The sequence below is a fragment of the Chiloscyllium plagiosum genome, chromosome 16 (assembly GCF_004010195.1).
Source record: "Chiloscyllium plagiosum isolate BGI_BamShark_2017 chromosome 16, ASM401019v2, whole genome shotgun sequence".
Classification (NCBI taxonomy): Eukaryota; Metazoa; Chordata; class Chondrichthyes; order Orectolobiformes; family Hemiscylliidae; genus Chiloscyllium; species Chiloscyllium plagiosum.
The window spans coordinates 8,798,750-8,821,075 of NC_057725.1; the positions used below are offsets into that span (position 1 = coordinate 8,798,750).

The 22,326-nt window shown below is 40.7% G+C and overlaps 1 protein-coding gene across 1 annotated transcript in view; it reads left to right on the forward strand.

Annotated features, from left to right (window-relative positions):
• Positions 1-4,215: 4,215 nt before the first annotated feature.
• luzp2 (leucine zipper protein 2) overlaps positions 4,216-22,326 on the forward strand; it is a 196,704-nt gene continuing 178,593 nt past the window's right edge. Inside the window, exons 1-3 of the mRNA XM_043705424.1 lie at positions 4,216-4,283; positions 18,686-18,767; positions 18,926-18,988. Of these exons, the coding sequence (XP_043561359.1) occupies positions 18,693-18,767; positions 18,926-18,988 (138 nt within the window). The 5' untranslated portion in view covers positions 4,216-4,283; positions 18,686-18,692. The remainder of the gene's footprint in view (positions 4,284-18,685; positions 18,768-18,925; positions 18,989-22,326) is intronic.

Sequence of the window (22,326 nt, forward strand, 5' to 3'; positions counted from 1 at the left end):
ATAAGAAATAGGGATAGGAGGAGGCTGTTAATCCCCTCAATTATGTTCGACCATTGAATGGGATCAAGGCTGATCTTAAATACCTTCCATCCACTTTCCTGCTCTTTTCCCCATAACCCTAGATTCCTTGACTGATCAAGAACCTATTTATCTCAGCCTTAAATATACACAAAGACTCCTTCCCACAGAGGGCTATGGGGATCAAGTTCTGAATTAGGTTTTATTGTAACGGAATGCTATTCTACATAAACATTACTATCGCACTCTGACATATCTCCCTATTGTTATAATAATGCAATGGTCCTTTTCAGACTATTATACTCCAGATTTTGCTGAAAATCCAAAATAATTTAAATTATGCACCTATCAGTGAGCAACTCATGATGAGAAAGTGCTATCCTGTGAGTTGTGAATCACTGCAAATTCCTGGTTGATGTGCTTCACTCCTCAGTCAGTTTATAGATTTTTATGAAATTGCAGCATGTCACAATATTTGCTCAATAAACACAAAGCAGAAAGATAAGTCCAGCAAGTAATAATGTAAGGACCTTTTTTTATCGATGTGATAATTAAGAATGTGGCCAAGTAACACCTCTTGCCCAGAAAAGAAACAAAGTTTAGTTGGAGTCTTATTTTGTTGGGTTATGAATTGCTTTTGGATATGTTAAAAGTGTTACTTTGACAAAAATATTACTTTACCCTTTCTCTTTTGTAAACCTGATTGAGTCCACTGCTCCCTTGTGCGCCTTTATCATCAGTCCATCCTCAGCTTAATTTCTGATCTATTCAGCACCTTGAAGGACAGACTTGTGGCTTGTTCCACTGTTCACTGGAGACCCAGATATCCTGTTGCCCTCACTGAATCATTACAAGTTCACAATTACAGAAACTACGTGGGCAAAAAGAAATATGTATCAATAGGACATGCTGTAGTAAAATCTATGACTTTGTGTTGCAAACGGAATGGGTGTTACCTTGGAAGTTGTATCTCTGACCAGTAACTAGAATTATATCATTAGATGCACAGACTTACTTTAGAAAAAAACCAACAGCTTAAGCTAGCGACAGTCAAAAGCCTTTAAGCAGGAACAAATTCTCAAGGAAAACATGAAGCAGAATCATTGTAACTTGATTTTAATTTTCAACACAAGTAAAATACTGAAAACTGAGTGCAATTTTGCTTTTTATTTGTTTCAGCATTGAAAGCCTAGCGGTAAACCATTTAGCTGGGTAATATCAAAGTGGTCTCATGTCAGTCAGTACACTTCGGAATACTCTCTCTAAAAGGATTTCAATCATTATGAGAGAGGAAATATATGAATAATTTATTATTAAATGTCTTGGTTCTTTCTGACGCTCCTAAGCGTAGCTATTGTTGCTTGGGTGTGTAAGCAGTCTGGAGGGACTTGAGTATTACTTTCGCAAAGAGATTTCTTTTATGTAACGCTTCTATTTCATCAACAAAGTGATAATGATTACTTTTTATTGCACTACTTGCCAAACGCTATTTTCAACAGTTACTAAAGGAGCTGACATGTTTATCATTTTTGGCATTTAAGTGTTTATTTGCACATATCAGTCAGCCATGGGTTTTAAATAATGCATTTATCAAAAATAAATTGCAAATAGAACTCCGTACTCAATTAGCTGCATCTTACACACTCCAGTGGGAGGCATGCAGGTTTGGCAATTGGAGGGGGGAAACCAGGTGAATATCCTATGTTCTGAGGAAGGATCACTGGACCTGAAACATTAACTCTGATTTCTCTTCACAGATGCTGCCAGGCCTGCTGAGCTTTTCTAGCAATTTGTTTTTGTTTCACTTTCTAATGTCCTATGTATTTGACGCCATCTATTTGGATTTTAGTTTTGCTTTTGATAAGATCCCACAAAGCAAATTGCTCATCAAATTAAAAATCCATTGAATCCAAAGTTGGATCCATAATTGACTCCAAGGCAAGAAACAAACTATAATGTATTACCTTTATTTCGATGGCTGGAAGGTTACTTCCAGTGAGAGTCCAAGGGCTCAATACTCAATCACTGATTTGAGGCATATACACATCATTGCTGAAATGATGTGGAGGTGCCAGTGTTGGACTAGGGTGGGCAAAGTTAAAAATCACACGACGCTAGGTTATAGTCCAACAGCTCTATTAGATAGTACAAGCTTTTGGAGAGCTGTTCCTACCTGACGCTGGTGTCAGTGTGATTTTCATCATTACCGAAGAGTGACGCCAGATAAAGGTGTGGGGGGGGGAAGGAAACCTCCTAAGTGTGAAGTTAGAGGAAAATTGAGATTTTTTTTTTGAGCAGTTGGTATTTCAACTCCAGTAATTTTGAAAAAGCATCAATTTCTAAACCAGCACAGGAAGAGTTAACAATTTATCAGCACAGGAGAGGGAGCTGATTTGTAAATGGTGAGGAGTTTCTATTTGCTTCAATTTTTTCAGTTTATAATTAATAGTGCAAGAGTAAGATTAAAGTAAGAAAAAATAACTATAGTTAAGCTCATTAAAGTGACTTAAGTGCACAAGGTTAAGGTTTAACAGGAAGGTCAGCCAAGTTGAGTTCCTGTCTTGTGGCATATGGGGAGTCATGGACGCTGCCCCGATCTAGCCCATATGCATGAAGTGTCGCTAGTTCCAAAACCTTGAGCTCTGGATATCAGATCTCAAACATAGAATGTAGAACATAGAATGGAACTGGCCCTTCAGCCCTTTCTGAGGTGCCAGCCTTTTAACCTACTCTATCCTGTGAAATATCCTGACCTCAGTGAAGCATCAAGACAAAAAGCTTGTACAGAATGTGTCTTTTTCTTAGCAATAGGTTGTAGGGTGACAAGTCGGGAGCCTTTGGACTGCGGGGATTTGATACCTACAATAGCATTTGTCCAATCTGTGGGGGGAAATAAAAGAGTGCATTGTGGAAAACCAAGTATCCCAACTTAGTCAATGCTTTGTCAAAAGAACAGCAAATGATACAGAAAATAAATTCATTAAAATAAATGAGATATACATGAAAAGACAATATGCTGTAAAGGGCAATTTCTAAAGAGGGTGCAGGTGCAGAAAATGTGTGTGCAAGAGGACTTAATCACTGTAGGAGAGGTTGAGAGCATGGGTAATAAAGCATACAATGTCCTCAGCTTCGTCAATAGGGGCCTCTTGTACAAGTGTTTAACCTTTATAAGAACAGTGATTTGTCGTCCACTGGAGTATTACATCCAGTACTGTGCAGCTCACTTCAGGATGGATGTGAAGGCATTAGACAGGATGTTGAATGTTTTTAGGGATGAGGCGCTTCAGTTATATTAGCAGATGAGAGAAATAATAACCGTATCCCTTGGCGATGGAAAGGTCACAATCCTGAGAGGGCAGGACAGAATCGACGAGCCAAACTGTTCCCGTTGGTGTAACGGTCAAAAATCATCGGGCATGGATTTAATGTGATTGGCAAAGAGGAATTAGCAGCATGAGAAGAAACTGGACTCCACTGCTTGAGGCTGTGATGGGGGCAGATTCAATCGAAAAATTTGTTTATTATCTGAAAGTAAACAATGGATCAAATTATTGGATAAGACTGGAAGTTATCCCGATTTGAATTACTTCTTTGATCATGCAGCATAAACCCAATAGGCCTTCTCCTGTGCGGTAACAGGGTTCAAATCATCTTATATTCATAAAGAATACTGCAGAAGCCTTTTAATCAAACCATAACTCTCTAATGACAGTATTTTTTATTTGATTGTGCTATTCACAGAGTATATTCTGAGCCTTTATTCTACTTTCAAATGATCCTTCGATGCATGTTATATTCACAAGTGAATTGTGTTTTTAAAAATAAAGCTCTTTAGTTTTAAAATGGAGCCATTGTTTGATGTCAAATGTTTTGTTTTAAAACAATGAAATGAAGTGAAAGTCCCTGAAGACGGAGATGAGTCTAACCTAAGGGTCATGGTGCCTCTGACAAAGGGGTAAAGTTGAGAAGGTGGGAATTTCATGGCAAACTCAACTTGTACATGGATTAAACTGGCACTAGTTGGCATCACTCTGTGTTGCAAACCAGCTGTCACCATGACACAATAATCTATTTGTTAATCCTCATTGTACAGATGTTAACATTCTTAATGCTGAAATAACTCAGTTGTGATTTTTCATTGCTAAAGTCCTTTCTCATTGTGCTATTTTTACTTCCACAAATCTCTACCAGAACTTGAAAACTGATGAGGCAGTTGCTAAAAATGATGTGCAGAAACTTTTGGAGATCAGCCAGAAACAAACGTGAGCTTTTTTTTTGTCTTTCACGACTATGTTATTTAACAATACATTTTTGTAACTAATGCAGTTAAATGTATTGGTACACTTTTTTTAACTTATCGTGGTATCTTTGGTGTGATTTGATGTATGCTCAAAGACCACTGAGCAAACCTATGTTGGAAGTGGCATTAGTCATGGAAGATTTCAATGAGTCTTGACTAGCCATAAAGTAATCTTTTGAGTCTGTTGACGTGATCATTTGCCCTGGTAGACTTGCCAATCCTTTCTTTGAAAAGTTTTGAAAATATATTCTGTTTTATGTGTAGACATTCTCAGACTGAATTCTGATTAATTCTGTTTCCTTTTACTTTTTGGCACAGCCCATTAGTACAATCACCAGAACAAAAAGGACATTTTATCCTATTGGATTGATCTCTTATTCCCGAAATACTTAAGAATATTTTGTCGTAACACTGAAAACATTATAACTAAATTGAATTCAGCTTCCATGTCTCAACTGAAGTTAACAAATGTGTCTTTATGCCACTTTATTGTTAAGCCATTTCCTTTTTGGCCTCAGGCCCCCAGTTACATAAACTGATGAATAAATAAACCTCTTTGTATATAACTGTGAGCAGCATGAAAATGTGATGTTTGATATTGTACGTACATTTATCTCATTATGCAGAATCTGTAAATGAATCAATCTAACAGGAATTGATGCAACGTTAGGACACTGAACACTCCATCTGGACCTTTCCTTTGGATTTCTAACATCATATCGCAATAATTTCAATTGCAATATTTGTTTGTGTATATGTTGGGTCTTTGTCAAGGGCCCACAAGAATTTCTCCCTTGCAACCTTTCTTCTTTAATGGTTTAAATGTTGTAGATGTCTTTTCTTCAACCTGCTCAGAGATGTTATGTGATGCCTCTGAAGCAAATGGGACTTGAACCTGAAACTTCTGGCCCAGAGTAGGGACAGAACCACCAAGCCTCAAGTGCCCCTGAATTATTTCAACACAGCTGGTGCTTAGACATTTTAAAGTGAGTTGTTTAGACATGCTATGACTCCTATCTGGAGCATACAGGACTTGAACCTGGGGTGTTCTCGCCCAGAAGTAGGGACATTACCATTGCACCCTTCTAAATGTTATATCTTGATGTTTAGACAGCATTTAACACATAAGGCTGGAGAAGCCGAAACAGATGTGTCAATAACATTTTATTCTTCTGGACCAAGTGAATATAATATTAAGAGATGCAGCACACTGTTTTGGCTCCATCCTTACAAACATAGGAGGAAATGGAATAAACTATGTGACTGTACAAGCAAGTCAAGATACTAACGGTTGATATTCTGTCTCAATGGCACATTCCACCTGCTCCCCATGTATATTAATTTCCCCATAAGATCACAAATCTGCCTTTGTCCGCCCTCATATAACTAATGGAGAAGGTGGAGTATAGATTTTCAAAGGTTCACAAGGCTTTTAATCAAGCAATTTCTCTCTTTCTCAGCCTTAGTGCAGGCAGTGAGAGTGAGGGGAGAAAAACCTCTATCTACTTCACAGGGCTCCTTCTGAATCTCGTATGCTTTGACAGTGTTTCCCCCCCAAGTCTCTGCTAATTCCTGGAATTACAAGATCCATTTACTCAGCCTCTCCTTAAAATATAAACCTCTCCTCTCAAGAACCAAACTAGTTGAATTTCCCTACCTTCTCCAATGGCAGATGTTTCTTTCATTAGAGATGCTGACCAAAACTATCTAAAGTATTTTGATGCTCTAACCAAGTTCCATTTAAATTATGGCAAGATGTCCTTGCTGTTGTCTTTTTGCAATAACGATTGGTGTACTATTTTCCTTCAGAATTGCTTGCTGTTTCTGCATGTTAACTTTTTGAACTTCTATTTTACAACATCCAGGCCCTTTTGAGCATTAAATTCTACAAGTTTCTGTTTTTTAAAAAGGCATTTGACCTTTCATTCTTACTGTCACACGTACTCACATGTTCGTCTGTCACCTTGTTGCCCACTCAACTTGTCTATATTTCTTTATGGACTTTTTGTATCACCTTCCGACCTGCGTTTTCACCTAGCTTTGTATCATCAGCAAGCTTGGATGCATTGCCTTGTCTCATCTATCTTATTAATATAGATCATAAATAGTTGAGGTTCCAACTTTGAGGATGCATAATATTACCAATTGTAGCGCGCTAACTTAAAAACATCCTGTGATGTTATCCCAACTCTGCTTTCTGTCCCTTAACCAATCCTCCATTTGTGCAAATAAATTATCCCAAACCCCAAGTCTTGTCTTGTCTTATGACATAGAGGCGAACCTTTTCTGTTAATGAAACCAATTACCCAGAAAAGCTCGCCTTGTAATCTGTTAAAATACGAATGACAAAGAACACTTAAGTTCCACTATTTAAAGAAAATAACATCAATTTATTTTCTTAGTCTAAAAGTGGACATTAAACAAAAAATTACTATTCGCAAACCTAAGCCCCCTTTCTCTTAACTGCTTCCTCTCTGACTCAAGCTGTATCACAATATGATGCTCCATAAGACACTTATTAAAATTACATTCGCTTAATCCAGCTGCTAATCTCCCTGGGTCATCGTCCTTCTTTTTACTACAAGTATGTCTCACATGAAAAGGTACTTTTGATAGTGTTTTCTAATTTCTTTGAGAGTGAACTGTTAGATGGGCAATTAGTGCACCAGCAGTTTCTCTCTCCACGGCCATTGCTCTCTGACCAATTTTCAAAATATCCGGATTCTTATACACCCCCAACATCCGATCAAATCATTGTTTAAATGTTGGCAAAGCAATAAATTCAAATTTAATTTGGATTTTAGTATCATGGGGCATAATTTAAAATGGTTAAATTCAATTTGTGGTCAAAACAGCAACCAAAACTTATCTCCATTTCACAGCCAAAGTTGCATGTTTTCAATTTTCTAGTACACTCTGGGACTATTTTCTAATCATGTGCGGATGTGCTTATAATCTCTGTTCAGAACACCATTCTCTCTCTTAAAGGTACAGTATATGCCTTCAACTTCATAACACTTACAAGTGAGATTTTATCAAATACCTTTTGGAAATCTCAGTGCATTACATGTACTGGTTTCCCTTCATCTACTCTAATAATTAAATCCTCAAAAAAAACTGCAAGAAGTTAGTGAAACTGGATTTCTCTACATACCAGAAAAACATAGTGCTCCAAATGAACTCTGTGTGTAGTAAACCTTTCTATCATTCTACAAAACCAAATTGACCCTTCTGATCAGACAATGATTGATTTTCAAAATCAATTGTTCAAGTTTTCTGAGTCATAGATTCCATCTTTGTTTTGATGACTGTCCTCAAAGCTAAACATCCCGCAGTTCCCGGTTTTATCTCTCTCCCTCCTTCCTTGAATAAACATTTTACACTTTGTAATTTTCAGTCCTTTGGGATCATTCTAGAATATAGGGAATTTTGGAAAATCATAGCCATTGCTCCCATTGTTGAGCTGGACACTACTGCGACAACACAGGAACACAATTGCACGCTATCCTCTTTGGAAACTGAAATGGAGGTACTGGTGAATGGGATGGTAGTGGGGAGCCCATTCTCTCCCTGGTGAACCAGCAGAGGAAGCCAAGGAATAGCTTGCCTGGGACACTGTTAGTGACCTAGGTCAATGTTGTCACCAGGGTCAGATGGAATGGGCACCAAATGCCGGAAAATTCAAAGATCTTTTGCACTCCACCTCAGTAAGTGCCATCATGCCCTTTCGCTCTTCTACTTCACGCTTATTCTAACATTGCCACTGCACACGTCATGGATATTGTCCTTTACTCATCCATGGGAGATATTCATCTCTGGCTGGCCAGTATTTATTGCTTTCCCCATTTGCCTTGAGAAGGCGGTGGTTTCTATTCGTTGTGCTCACTGGAAGAATGAGAAGGGATCTCATTGAAATGCACAAAGCTCTGACAGGGCTGGACAGAATGGTGCAGGGATGATGATGATTCCCCTGGGGTTTCAAAACAAGGGGTCATGGTCTTAGAATACATGTGTAGGCCATTTTGCACTGAGATAAGGAGACATTTCTTAACTCAGTCTGGTGAACCTGTGGAATTCTGTACAATCAAAGGCTGTGGAAGCCAAGTCTCTCGATATACTTTCAGAAATAAACAGATTTCCAAGGCTAAGAGTATCGAGGGGTATGGAGAGAGAATGAGAGTATGACATTGATTTGGATGATTATCATGACTGGCAGAGCAAACTCAATGGACTGAAAGATCTATGCCTGTTCCAATTTTCTGTGTCAGTGAATTGTCATAATTTCCACAAATATATTAGCAGCTTAGTTAACCTTTATTTCTGAAATATAATTTGTTTTTTTTATCGTGAAGAGGGATACAACATATTTGTTTCATGGGAAATGAGAAGGTGGTACATTCTCTTGATTCTCTTTTTTTAATATGTTCGTAAAAGCTCTGATAGTCTGTTTTTATATTCCTGGTTAGTTTATTTTAATATTCTATTTATTTTCCATTTTATCAACTTTCTGATTGCATTTGCTGATACCTACAATTCTCCCTATCCTCAGGGCTATGGGCCAATTGTTCATTTATCATTTTATTTTAAGTGTCTTTTAATCTAATACTATTCATAACTTCCCTAGTAAGCTACAGACGAAGTTTCTTATAGAGGTTTGACTTTTTAATAAAAACATATTTTCAGTGAAAATTTGAAATAATTTCTTTAACTTCTTCCCATTATTTATTCACTGCTAAACCTTTCAATCTATTTGCCTGATCAACTGTAAATAACTTTCCTCCTGTTTTGAGATTAAGATTCTAGATATAAACTCCAAATATTTCATTCTTAAGACTAATCAGGAGTTTGTAGTGATTGTAACAAGGTTGGCCACTGGGGTGTCATTGAATAAGAGTTCCTTGATGGGACCAGATTAACAATCCCAATCAGGGAGCCCTGGCTGATTAAAACAAAAAGGATGAATATCAGGGATACTTACTCTGGTGCCTGACTCTGTCTGAGGCAGTATTATAGTCAAGGACTGTTCGTGTATAAATAAAGGATGACTTGGTGCCTGGCTACTAGCCTTTGTAGAGTTATTTCAGTGAGAACAAGAGTAAAGCATCATGCTGAATAAACTTGTTCACAACATTAATCTTTTGAGTTGGAATAAACATTTTCCCGCACTATGCCTTTGTTTGTGAAGTTTGACTTGGTTGACTTGCTGTTGAGGATAATGTCTTTGAGGAGAAAGTGAGGTCTGCAGATGCTGGAGATCAGAGCTGAAAATGTGTTGCTGGAAAAGCGCAGCAGGTCAGGCAGCATCCAGGGAACAGGAGAATCGACGTTTCGGGCATAAGCCCTTCTTCAGGAGCCCTCCTGAAGAAGGGTTTATGCCCGAAACGTCGATTCTCCTGTTCCCTGGATGCTGCCTGACCTGCTGCGCTTTTCCAGCAACACATTTTCAGTGTTGAGGATAATGCCAAGTACGTGGAAAATGTGCATTACCTTTTCCAGGCAAACAACATGGTGGCAGAGAAAAAATGAATAATTCTCTTGTGGAATTGTTGTTGTTACTGTCATTAGGAGCATGACTCTCCCTGAGGCATCACATAATAAGACCTTTTCAAGAATTGACTGACAGAGTAAGGAACATTGCAACTCCAAACATTCTCTAACTTTCACTTGGCAATTCGGGAGCCAGGGGAATATTAAATTAGATTCTCTACAGTGTGGAAACAGGCCCTTCAGCCCAACAAGTCCACAGCAACCCTCCGAAGAGATACCCACCCAGACCCATTTTCCTCTTACGAAAGCACTTAACACTATGGGCAACTTAGAATGGCCAAATCACCTGACCTGCACATCTTTGGACTGTGGGAGGAAACCCACACAGGCACAGGGAGAATGTGCAAACTCCACACATTCAGTCACCCAAGGCTGGGATTGAACCTGGGTCCCTAGTGCTGTGAGGCAGCAGTGCTAACCACTGAGCCACCTCTCTGTTTGTTTATGCATTGAGGTTTTTGACCAGGTCAAGGACAACTGGCAGTAGTCTATGAATTTGGTTTAGTCTTTAATAAGATGCATAGAGAATGTCTGGTATGTGAGTGCAATGATTTGACTATTCAAAAATGCCTGCTAGCTGAAGCTCTGCTGGACTTAGTCAGTTGTACCACCTGTTTAATCATTACAGAATGCAGCAAGTGGAGCATATGAGTTGCAGGGTGTTCCAATGGAAGTGGTCACGCTCTCCAGTCTGACTGAGCTTGGAGAACACCACTTAAGACAATTGCATAGCTTCACTCAGGACATATCCTGGTCAGAGAAACTCTAGCCAGCCCATAGCAAAACCCCAAAACCAATTGACTAAACAATTAGAATTTTCTTCAGGATCCTAGCCGGCAAGCCGTTGAAGTTGTTGCTGGTGTTGGAAATGATCTCATAGATAAACCCAGCTTTCAATGAAGTAACGGAACAACTACCACCCTCTGAGGTGTTGGCACACCATGATCCCAAGAAAGGTCTGGTCAGGACGTGCATTGCCACCCCACTCAGCACAGGGTGGTATTAGCTCATAGGTGACCAAATGAAGAGGAACACACAATAGCTTATGTGTCCAGGACTTTGGCTAACACAAAGCGTAAGTACGCCAAGATGGAGAAAGAAGAATTGGTGATCATATTTGAAATTGGGGAAATCCACTTATATCTTTTATGGGTGAAAATTCGTGAAAATCAAAGATCACATGCCTCTACTTGGCATGCTGAAAGAGGACAAGTCAGTACCACCAATAGCACACAATCAGCAGTGTGTTCTAATATTTCTAGTTATAATTGTAAGCTAGACCAATGACCAAGAGGCCAAGTAGCGAATGCAGGTGCATTGAACTGCCTCCCATTGGCAGACCCACCACTGGTGGTTTCCCCACTAGAAGAGTTTGTAATGATATTCAATTTTGTGGACACTGTCCCAGTCACAGGTAATGATATCAGACTTTGGACACACAGGTTCAATCTTTTCCAAACTGCAACCCCTGATATTGATGGGGGAAACCCAAAGGGATGTCACAACTACAATTGAAACCATTTTGGACCTGGAGAGACCAGCTTACAATAGAGGATGGCATATTATGGGGAGAAGGGTGATTGTCCCGAGCAAAGGTTACCATCAAATATTGGTTCAACTTCACAATAATTCATCGACAAAAGATTTGTTTTCAGAAAATTAATTTCTGCAAAGAAATCCATTTTTTTCTTTTCCTGGTGTCTACTGGGGTTATTTGGAGGGTTAAGAATTTATACTATTTTTAACCCGATGTGTCTGTTGGGTAGATCCTTCTGCCTAACTCATCTATGTTGACCAGGTTACCCAAACTAAACTAGTCCTGCCAACCTGCTTTTGACCCATATCCCTCTGAACCTTTCCTATTATTTGAGGAAAGACATTCTGGCTATTGAGGGAGTGCAGCATAGGTTCCCGATGTCAATTTCTGGAATGGCGGGATTACCTTACACTGAAAGACTGAAGCGACTGGGCTTGTATACCCTTGAGTTTAGAAGACTGAGAGGGGATCTGATTGAGATGTATAAGATTATGAAAGGATTGGACACTCTGGCAGCAGGAAACATGTTTCCGCTGATGGGTGAGTGCCGAACCAGAGGACACAGCTTAAAAATACGGGGTAGATCATTTAGGACAGAGATGAGGAGAAACTTGTTCACCCAGAGAGTGGTGGCTGTGTGGGATGCTCTGCCCCAGAGGGCAGTGGAGGCCCAGTCTCTGGATTCATTTAAGAAAGAGTTGGATAGAGCTCTCAAGGATAGTGGAATCAAGGGTTATGGAGATAAGGCAGGTACAGGATACTGATTAGGAATGATCAGCCATGATCATGTTGAATGGCGGTGCCGGCTCGAAAGGCTGAATGGCCTACTCCTACACCTATTGTCTATTCATGTGTCTGTGCAAATGTCTTTTAACTGTTGTAACTGTATCTGCATCTACCACTGCCTCTTAATCAATGATTTAAAGACTTTAAATTATGGCAATGGCAGTTGATCCTGGTGCTGCATATAGAAACAATGGAAATGGAAGGATCTGAGCAGTTATTGACGTGGAGTTGGTGTTACTTTGTTGACCCGAGAGTCTGCGGGACTCTATTCCTGAAAAGATGGTCGAAGCGGCCACCTTGGATATTTGTAAGGCAGAGATAGAGAGAATTCTGCAAAATCGGGGTGAAAGATCAGCAGGGTTAGGAGGGAATGTGGATTTGAGGTTGCAATCTGATCAGCACAATGATCTCTGCGTTAAGCACTATTGCAACTCGTCAGATACTGAAACAGATCATGCCCAAAAGAAACACGACCTGAACAATGTCCAGGCAAATAACGTGTGCCACGCAAATGCCAGGTGATGACCACTTTCAACAAGGCAGAATCTATCCATTGACACCTTGATATTCATTAAGATCACAATAACTGAATCGCTCTATCAACTGGAGTTACTGTTGACCAGAAATTGAACTGGACAAGTAATATAAGTGCTGTGGTAACAGTATCAGGTCAGAGGGTCAGAACCTTGCGCTGAGTGACTCCCCAAAGTGTGATGGAATCCTCCCCACTTGCCTGGATGGGTGCAGCCCCAACAACACTCAAGAAGCTTAATACCATCCAGGACAAAGCAGCCCACTTGTTGACACCACACCCATAAACATCCATTCCTTCCAGCATCGACACTCCGTGGCTGCAGTGTGTAACACGATAACTATGAGAAACATTGCAGAAATTCACCAAGGTTTCTTAGACAACATCTTCAAAACTATGATCAATGCTATCTCGAAGGACAAGGGCAGCAGATACAAGGGAACAACACAACCTGCAAGTTCCCCTCCAAGGCATTCACCATCCTGACTTGGAAGTATATATCACTGTTCCTTCACTGTCACGGCAATAGTGAAGGAATTCCTTCCCTCATGGCATTGTGCTTCTACCTGCACCAAATGGATTGCAAGGGGTCAAGAAGGCAGCTCACCACCCCCTTCTCAAGGGTAAACTAGAGGCAGTCAATTAATGCTGCATTAGTCAATGACATGCACATCCCAAATGTGGAATAAAGAACTCATGAACTTATTGAATGATGGAGCAGATTTAAGGGGCTGGATGGCCTACTTCTGACCCTTGCTTGCATGGTTAATCCTGACAGGAGCCTCGTTAGAGAAGGATTTGAAAGAGTTGGGGTTGGGGTGGACAGCACTGCAACTTCTGACAGGGTTGTCTCAGTCAGGGTGGTAGTGCCCAGTTGGCAAATCTGAAGAGAACCTGAGATATGCAGCAGCAATTGTTTGGGCTTGCCTGGAGCAAATGGATGATGGGGAAGTGGCAGAAGAATGCAGAGGGGAGGAAAATGGGCATTTACCAACATTAAACTCAGTTATGGAGGGTGTAGATTAGCTGAGTTGTCTGGACAGCTGGTTTGTGATGCTCAACGACACCAACCAGTTGGGTTCCGTTCCCACATCAGCTGAGGTCAACATGAAGGTCACACTTTCTCAACCTTGCCCCTTGCCTGAGGCGTAGTAACCCTCATGAATTGAATAATTTATGGTCAATAAGTACAGTGAAAAGTGTAATATGTCTCCTTCAGCAACATTTTGAATTACAGAAAACATTAAGATATTACTAAAGACGGAATTCCCTTTCCTCCCTCCTTGTGCTCCACTGGATATTGGCTACAGTGGGGTCTCCACAATGGGCTTCAGGCTCTCACTGTATTGGGCTCTGGACCAACAAAGGCCCCACATCACTCACATAGAATTCCTGCAGTTTGGAAGCAGACCATTCAGCCTATCTCGTCCATACCAGCCTACCCCTGTAACCCTTCATTTTCAATGGTCATCCTGCCTAGCCAGCACACCATTGAACACTATAGTAAATTTAGCATGACCAATTCACCTAACCTGCACATCTTTGGACTGTGGGAGGAAACTAGAAAACCCGGAGGAAACCCACACAGACACGGGGAAAATGTGCAAACTCCACACAGACAGTCGCCAGAGGCTGGAATCGGACCCGGGTCCCTGGTGCTGTGAAGCAGTACGGTGAGGCGGTCCTACCACCCCATCACCACTTCCATCACCCTCCAGTGTCGCACACTGGCCCTACATCCCCATTGCCACTCCCATTGCTGTGAGGAGGACAGATTTCAGGCTGAGCGCATCACCACAGCTGAAGTCTGACATCCCTCATGAAAGGGCAGCCCTAAGGGCCTCTGGGAGTATGGCAACTTAACCGTTTATTCTGTGGATGGTGACCAACATGGGGAGTAGATGTCCTGCGGTTACCATTTTGCCCAGGGCCACATAAGGCGTGATATGTGCACGCTGTAATGTTTGAACAGCAGGAAATCTTGCAATTATCACAATGCCCAGTGCCTTCTCTTGTATCTGCATGTCCACAGGGAGAATGAGTGTTTGCTGCAGTGAACAAGTCAGTTACCTGCTTTATACTCTGCATGGATTGCTGTTTGTCAGCTGTGATTGATGTCCCTTGTAGAAGCTTGTAAGGTGCCAGACACTCCAATGTTCAGAACTGTAGTGTCTTTTCAAACAACTGCTCGTGCACTATTTGTTCTGGAGGTTGGTTATTGGTGAATTGCCTGACACCATCCCTCTAATAAGCAGCTCTTCAGGAATATTTTGTTTTTCCCAAATATGAAGTTAGGAGGTTGAGAGAGTTTACACCCTGACCCCCTCTGATTCTAGATCAGAGTGGAGCTAGAAAAGCACAGCAGGTCTAGCAGCATCAGAGGAGCAGGAAAACTGACGTTTCGGGCAAAAGCCCTTCATCAGGAATAGAGGCAGAATGCCTGCAGAGTGAAGAGATAAATGAGAGGGGGGTGGGGTGGGGAGAAAGTAGCATAGAGTACAATAGATGTGGGGGTGGGGATGGAGGTGATAGGTTAGAGAGGAGGGTGGGGGGAGGTAGCAAAGAGTAGAGTCTGTTTTACGACATGGTTGAAGAGCTTCAGGGCAGAGGAGATGACCTGGGGGTTGCAGTGAGAGAGAGACTCTGAGATTCTTGTAGAGAGAGGAGGAAAACTACTTCAAGGCAGGCATCCTTGCAAGAGGATTTGCAGTAGGGTTAAAATCAACGAGGTAAAAACAAGCTCTGATTCTAGCCTTGCGCGTGACACTCTGACCTGTTCTGTGTATCTCAGAGCAGTGCTACGGTACGTTTAGCTCCATGTAGTACCATTATTTTTCTTTTACTGGTTTTCTTCTCTGATTTGGGATTTATCCAAAATCATTGTATTCATTTTCTTCCACCTTTCGGCAAGGAGGACACAGCAAATCAGACTTCCAGTTGGTGCAGAAACGCAAGGAAAGTTGCAGAAGTGTGTGGCCCAAACTCTTTGCCAGAGTGATCTCTCCCAGACATGAAATATAGAAGAGCCTGATCAAGTCATTTCCAGCAGCGAAGGAAGACTTCTTGCACAATTACATGGTTAAAGCTTTTGAAGAGCTGTATTTGGATTGGTGCCTGTCTTCTGATAACATATCATGTTCAGGACTTTTGAGAGGCCTGACTCAAGTAGTACAAAGGCATATTGATTGCTTCATGATATCACTCCACTGAAAAATGATTTTGAACCCCTGCCTGTTTGGTATCAAGTGGCCCAAACCCCAGTGCAATCTTCACTGTTTCTGTGAATGTTCAGGTTCTGAGGTTATTCCCTGATCTATTCTCTGCTCCATTATAAAAACTGGGAGGGAAGTTGAATCGAGTTGGAAAGTTTAATGATTTTATTGGCTTTTCCTGCTCTCATTTCTTTGCTCTTAAATCCTACTTGCAGGAAGTTCAAGTTTTGTCACTTATTGTGTTTGGCATCAAAGTCATTTATGAAGTAAACTTTTTTTCGAGATTTACGATTTAGATTTCGGTTTTATTGTCTCGCGTGCTCAAGTACGGTGTACAGGAGCACAGTGAGAAGTGGACAATGTTGCCAAACATGGTGCCATCTTCGGTACAAAATAGCTAGGTACAAAATTTTTGTTACAGAAATAGAAAAATAAAGCAATAGTCTGTTCTGATTTAACTCGGTAGTTCCGTTCCAATCTTTGATCGTGAGAAAATTGTGTAATTGCAGCACCATTTTAACTAATGGGACCAGCATCATGTTATCGACAATATGGGTAAGGAAAGTTCATGTTCTACAAATAATGATCTAAATTCTTCAATCGCGTTATAGCCAATTCGCGTTGAAGAAACGTGTGTTTTGTGGTAGAACCCACTGAAAATTTAAAAAGTTCAGCACAGCCCTCTTAGCATTAAAATAGAAAACTAAAGTTCAAATGTCAAACATTACAGTCCTTTCTTGAGCATGGGCCTAAAGGTGTCCCAAACTGGGCTTCCCCAAGAGGGCTCGCTCTCCCGCAAAACACTGGGCTCAGACCTGCCTGGGCACACCACGCTTCACTGTCGCTCACAAGACTTTGGCCTGATCCCTGCATTGTTGCTGACTGCTGATCACTGCCTTGCCACTGCTGAAACTCTTGGAAAATAAGTTCATATTTCCTTCAAATGTTTTGCATTGAAGCATAAAAATTGCTTAGTTTAGCATCAGTGCACTAAATTCAACATAAGCTGTTAACATGTTCTTGATAGCAAATAGTATTTGGCCAAAACTTGTCAAATATTGAACTGTCTGAATCTTGTATTTATCTCCGTCTATATCTGCTGTTACTGTTGCAACTGACCAAACCAGCTTCACAATATTTGAATGGACCGACTGAAAAGTTATACTATTTTACTACTGCAATATTTGTACAATAAATTGACAGAACATGAAGTTGCTATTATCCATTCAGTCCAAAACTACTGAATGTCAAATTTGCACATAGAATATCCCAAAGAAAGATTTATTTTCTTGATCTGTGCCAAGGTGCACTAGATCATGTGGATAAAATGAAAATGGGAAAATTGGATCTTTTGATGCCATGGTAAGAACCTTTCAGATAGAGTCCGTACAGTGTGGAAGTGGGTTATTCAGCCCATTGAGTCCACACCGACTCTCTGAAGAGCATTCGACCCAGACCCACCCAATCCCTATAACCCTGCATTTAGCATGGCCAATCCACCGAACCTGCACATCTTTGGACTGTGGGAGCACCTGGGGGAAACCCACACAGACACTGGGAGAATGTCTATGTGGAGTTTGCACAGCCGCCCAAGGCTGGAATCAAATCTGGGTCCCTGCTGCTGTGAAACAGCAGTGCTAACCATTGACCCACCGTGTCACCCCATGTTTCAATATTTAATATACTCAAACAGTCCATTATAATTCAGCAAATATCAAGCAAAATCTTGAATTATCTCCTACATTAAAACAATTACATTGTCTTCTAAAATGCTGTCTGTTTTTGTTTACCGTTTGGAGACATTTATAGCAAAGAATGAAAGCTTTCAGTGTCTCATTCACAGTGTCTCTGTGAATCTGTTTATTATTGATGCTCACTGTACTTGATTAGCTGGGACTGGATGAGAGAGTGATGGTGGAGAAGTGAATGAACTGTAGAAGTTACCAGAGCTGTAAGCATGGAACTGAAATTTTAAAGCGATCTGGTTAAAACACATTTCAAGTGCAGAAACGATGATTTGTTCTTATTTTCACAACATCTCCAACTTATCTTTATAGCCTTCCGCATTTAGTCCATGACCTTCAGTCTCACAATGTTGAGTTGCCTGTGTAAAATCCTCTCTTTACTTATCAGTGGCATCATACCACTGCATTGGATAGCTGGTTGCATAACCTGTGCTGAGCAATCATTTCCTCCTATTGCAAATGCAGTGTCCCAAAACCTTCAAGAAAAGCTGAAAAGGTTCAGCAAGAGTGCAAAACATACTGAATAATGTGAGAGTGACATCGGGAAGACAATGGCCTAGTGCTATTATCACTAAGGCATACATGTTCAAATCCAACCAAGGCAGTTGGTGGAATTTGAATTCAATAAAAATCTGGAATTAAGAGTTTAATGATATTCATGAATCCATTGTTGATTGTTGGAAAAAAAATCCCATTGGGCTCACTAATGTCCTTCAGGGAAGGAAATTGCCAACCTTACCTGGTCTGGCCTACATGTGACTCTAGACCCAGAGCAACGTAGTTGACTCTTAACTGCCCTTTGGGTAATTCTGGATGGATAATAAATGCTGCCTAGATAGTGGTGTCCTCATCCCATGAATGAATTTTTAAAAAATCTGTTGCCAATTTGTTTGAAACTATAGCTTGAAGTTAAAAAAAAAAAACTGCTCCGTACGCAAAAAGTGACTCCTAAGATTTTTCAGTGCCGACAGTATTTAAAAACATCACTTCTTTCTTTTTAATCAGCGATGAAATGAAATCCCTTCAGGAAACACTTCAAAAGCAGATCACTGAGGCTGCAGTTAAAGCAGAAAAGCAGCAGGCTGGGGTAAGCTGTCTTAGACCGAACACTTCCTGTTTGTTTTCTGGTTCTTACACTAAAAAAACGTGACAATGCTGCATACTGTATGAAAGAAATTTGTTCTGTGCAGTGTTGTAGTTTCTGGTGCTCTGTGACTTAATATTACAGACCTGCTGCCGTTACAGATTAACTTCTTAAAGGCTGAAGTGGAAAGGAAGAGCAAACTGATTAGAGATTTACAGCAAGAGGTAAGAATCTGTTTATCCATGTGTGGCTTCCTGGGGTACAAGCTTAAGGAGAAGGAAAACAACTTGACAGAGTGATCTTTGCAATGCCATGAATGAATACTGAATTTACATCCCACTGGTTAGCAGTACAGTAATTCCATTGCTCTGTGTGGCCTTGGCTTAACTGTTAAAAATGTGCAACCTACTGAACAACATTAACCCATAAATACATTTTTGATACTCTGCTCAATTTAAAAAAAAAATACGAGTCACTGTTATCGTAAAAGGGTCACTTTAATTTTTGGTTTGATGAAAATCTATATTCCAATTAATTTGTCAATATAACTGACAGGTTGATGGGTGTCAATATTACCATTTTTAATGGATTCTGATTTGTTTACAGACAAAACATACAGGGAAATATTTAGTTCTGGAAGAATTTAATTTCACGCTTCATGTTTCTCTCATTCGTTTCACATTAGTATGAAGTTTGGGCTTGAGTAATTTTTATGCTTGGAGACGCCAATGCTCAATTTCAGGCCCTACAGTTTATACAGTAAAATAACAAGAAGAAATCTTGCTCTATTTGTTTGGATAAGAAGTTAAGAATATTAGTCTATATGTGATAGCAGCCAGCAATATGGCAAATGATTGTTTACTGCTTGGATTCTGCTTTGTCCCAAACTGCGCACTAAGGTTCTGATATGCTTTAGGCTTAACAGGTTCATGTTTCTGTACTAGCTGTTGGCAGTGTTATTGCTTGTTTCAGTAGTAAAATGTCGGAAGCAATCAAAGCTTAAGTATGTCAAATTATAACCTTCATTCAATGCACATTGCAAAGTGCCATTATTGTCAATGTAATTCAAGTATTGTGGTTGAGCCATGCTCTTATTTGGCTAGAGTCCAAGGATGGAAACTGTTTAGTTGGCAAGTTTCAGCCGGCAACATTCTTAGCCAGTAGTCATGCCTGCTGTCACTGGACTGAATGGAGCTGGGTAAGCAGGAGGAGAGTCAGGCTGCTAGAGAATTGCAGAAAAATCGCTCCAGTCAGAATGCAAAGAAAGAGACTTGTATTAATCTAGAACTTTTCCCACCTTGAAATGTTTTCGACCCAATGAAATACTTTTTTGATATTTCATCACCATGTCATTTAGGAAACATGGCAGCTAATTTATGCACAGCGAGCTCCCCAAACTGCCATGCAATAATGACACGGCAAGCTTTCTTTGGTTTTTGACGTCCAACCAATATGATCCAAGACACTGGGGAATAAAGTCCCATGTTGTTCTTCAAAGTAGTGTCATGGGATCTTTTACATCCAGCCAACAGGTAAACCAGGTCCCTGTTCAATCTGACATGGTAGCTCACTGGTGCCCCACAACGCCAGGGACCCAGGTCTGATTCCAGCATTGGGTGCCTGTCTGTGTGGAGTTTACCCATTCTCCCCGTGTCTTGCTCTGATTTCCTCCCACAGAAATGCGGAGGTTTGGTGGATTGGCCATGCTATGCTTCTAAGATTGTGTTTCCTGAAACACAGCAATTCATCTGCACTGGATTGAACACATGGCCTCAGTTTTGCGCAGAGCTAAGTAGGACTTGAACCCAGACCCTTGTAACTCAGGCATGAGTGTATAACTGAACTAAAATGTTCTGAAAGTTGAAGTGGGATCAGGATAATGTTTATTAAAGTGTGGGACACTGCTTCTGGTGCTCCCTTGCTGTGTTATACTGGTATCCCTCAAAGCAATGTGGTGAAAAGGAACAGGCTATTTAAAAGCTTAATTTAGTCCTTTTGCTGGTCTTGGTATTGCTGAAATAGTGGAAACACTTCGGGATGATTTTAAAAGACTCCTAGAAATAGAACACGCCAGGCACTCCTAGGTTTCAGCAGCGCATAAATGACTAAACTACTTCTTCATTTCTATTCCGTTATTTTCCTGTAATTGATATGAAACGTGCTTGAAAAGTCAAGTAGTAACAGTGCACAGTTCTCTGGAGTAAATTTATTTACATAATTATTCACAGCAACAGGTTCTGTTGCAATTGATCTCGAGAGAAACCTGTGGAAGAATAAAAACATTTGAATAAGCATAGACTAGTACAGCACAGGAACAAGCCCTTCAGCCCACCATGTCTGTGCTGATCATGTTGCCATTCTAAACCAATCCCATCTGCCTACACATGGTCTGTATCCCCGTATTCCTTGCCTGGCCGTGTGTCTGTCTAACTGCCTCTTAAACTTTGCTATCGCAGTTGCTTTGACAACCTCCCCAGCAATGTGTTCCAGGCATTTACCCTCTGTGTAAAAATAAAAGAAAACTTGCCTTGCCATCTACTTTAACCTTTCCCCCCTCTCACATTGAACCTATGCCTCCAAGTATTTGACCTTTCCACCCTGAGAAAAAGACTCCATTCTATCCATGCCTCTCATAATTGTATATATTTCTAGCAGGTCGCCCACCCCAGCCCACCCCACTCCATCAGCCTCTGATGCTCTAATGAAAACAACCTATGATTGTTCAACTTCTCCTTAGCGCTAAAAAAGACTCCACTCCTTGCACCATCCTGGTAAACCTCTTTGCACTATCTTCAAAGTCTCCATAAGCTTCTTAGAGTGTGGTGATCAGTACTGTACTCAGTACTCTAAATGTGGCCTCACTAAAGTTTTATACATTTGATATGACTTGACAACTTTTATACTCCGTGCCCTTAGAGGACAAGCATACGTGATGCCACCTTTAAAACTATACCCACTTGTGTTTCCACTTTCAGGGAGCTATGCTCTTGCATCCCAACGTCCCTGTGTATGTGAATGCTCTTAAGGATCCTGTCCTTGACTGTATACAGTCTCTGCATTTGGCTTCCCAAAATGCATCATTTCACACTTGTCCAGATTAAACTTCACCTGCCACTTCTCCACCCAGTTTTTCAACAGATCTATATTCTGCTGTATTCTTTGACAGCTGAAACTTTATTGCTGGAACAGCACAGCAGGTCAGGCAGCATCTAGGGAACAGAAGATTCGACGTTTCGGGCACATGCCCTTCTTCAGGACAACCTTCCACTACTCCACTATTTTTCAAATGGCCTGTAAATGTACTAATTGGACAATCCATATTTTCACCCAAATCATTTATATAAATTACAACTGTGATCTGAATGTGTGAGGTAAAAACAATGACTGCAGATGCTGGAAATCAGATTCTGGATTAGTGGTGCTGGAAGAGCACAGCAATTCAGGCAGCATCCGAGGACAGGCAAAATCGACGTTTCGGGCAAAAGCCCTTCATCAGGAATAAAGGCAGAGAGCTTGAAGCATGGAGAGATAAGCTAGAGGAGGGTAGGGGTGGGGAGAGAGT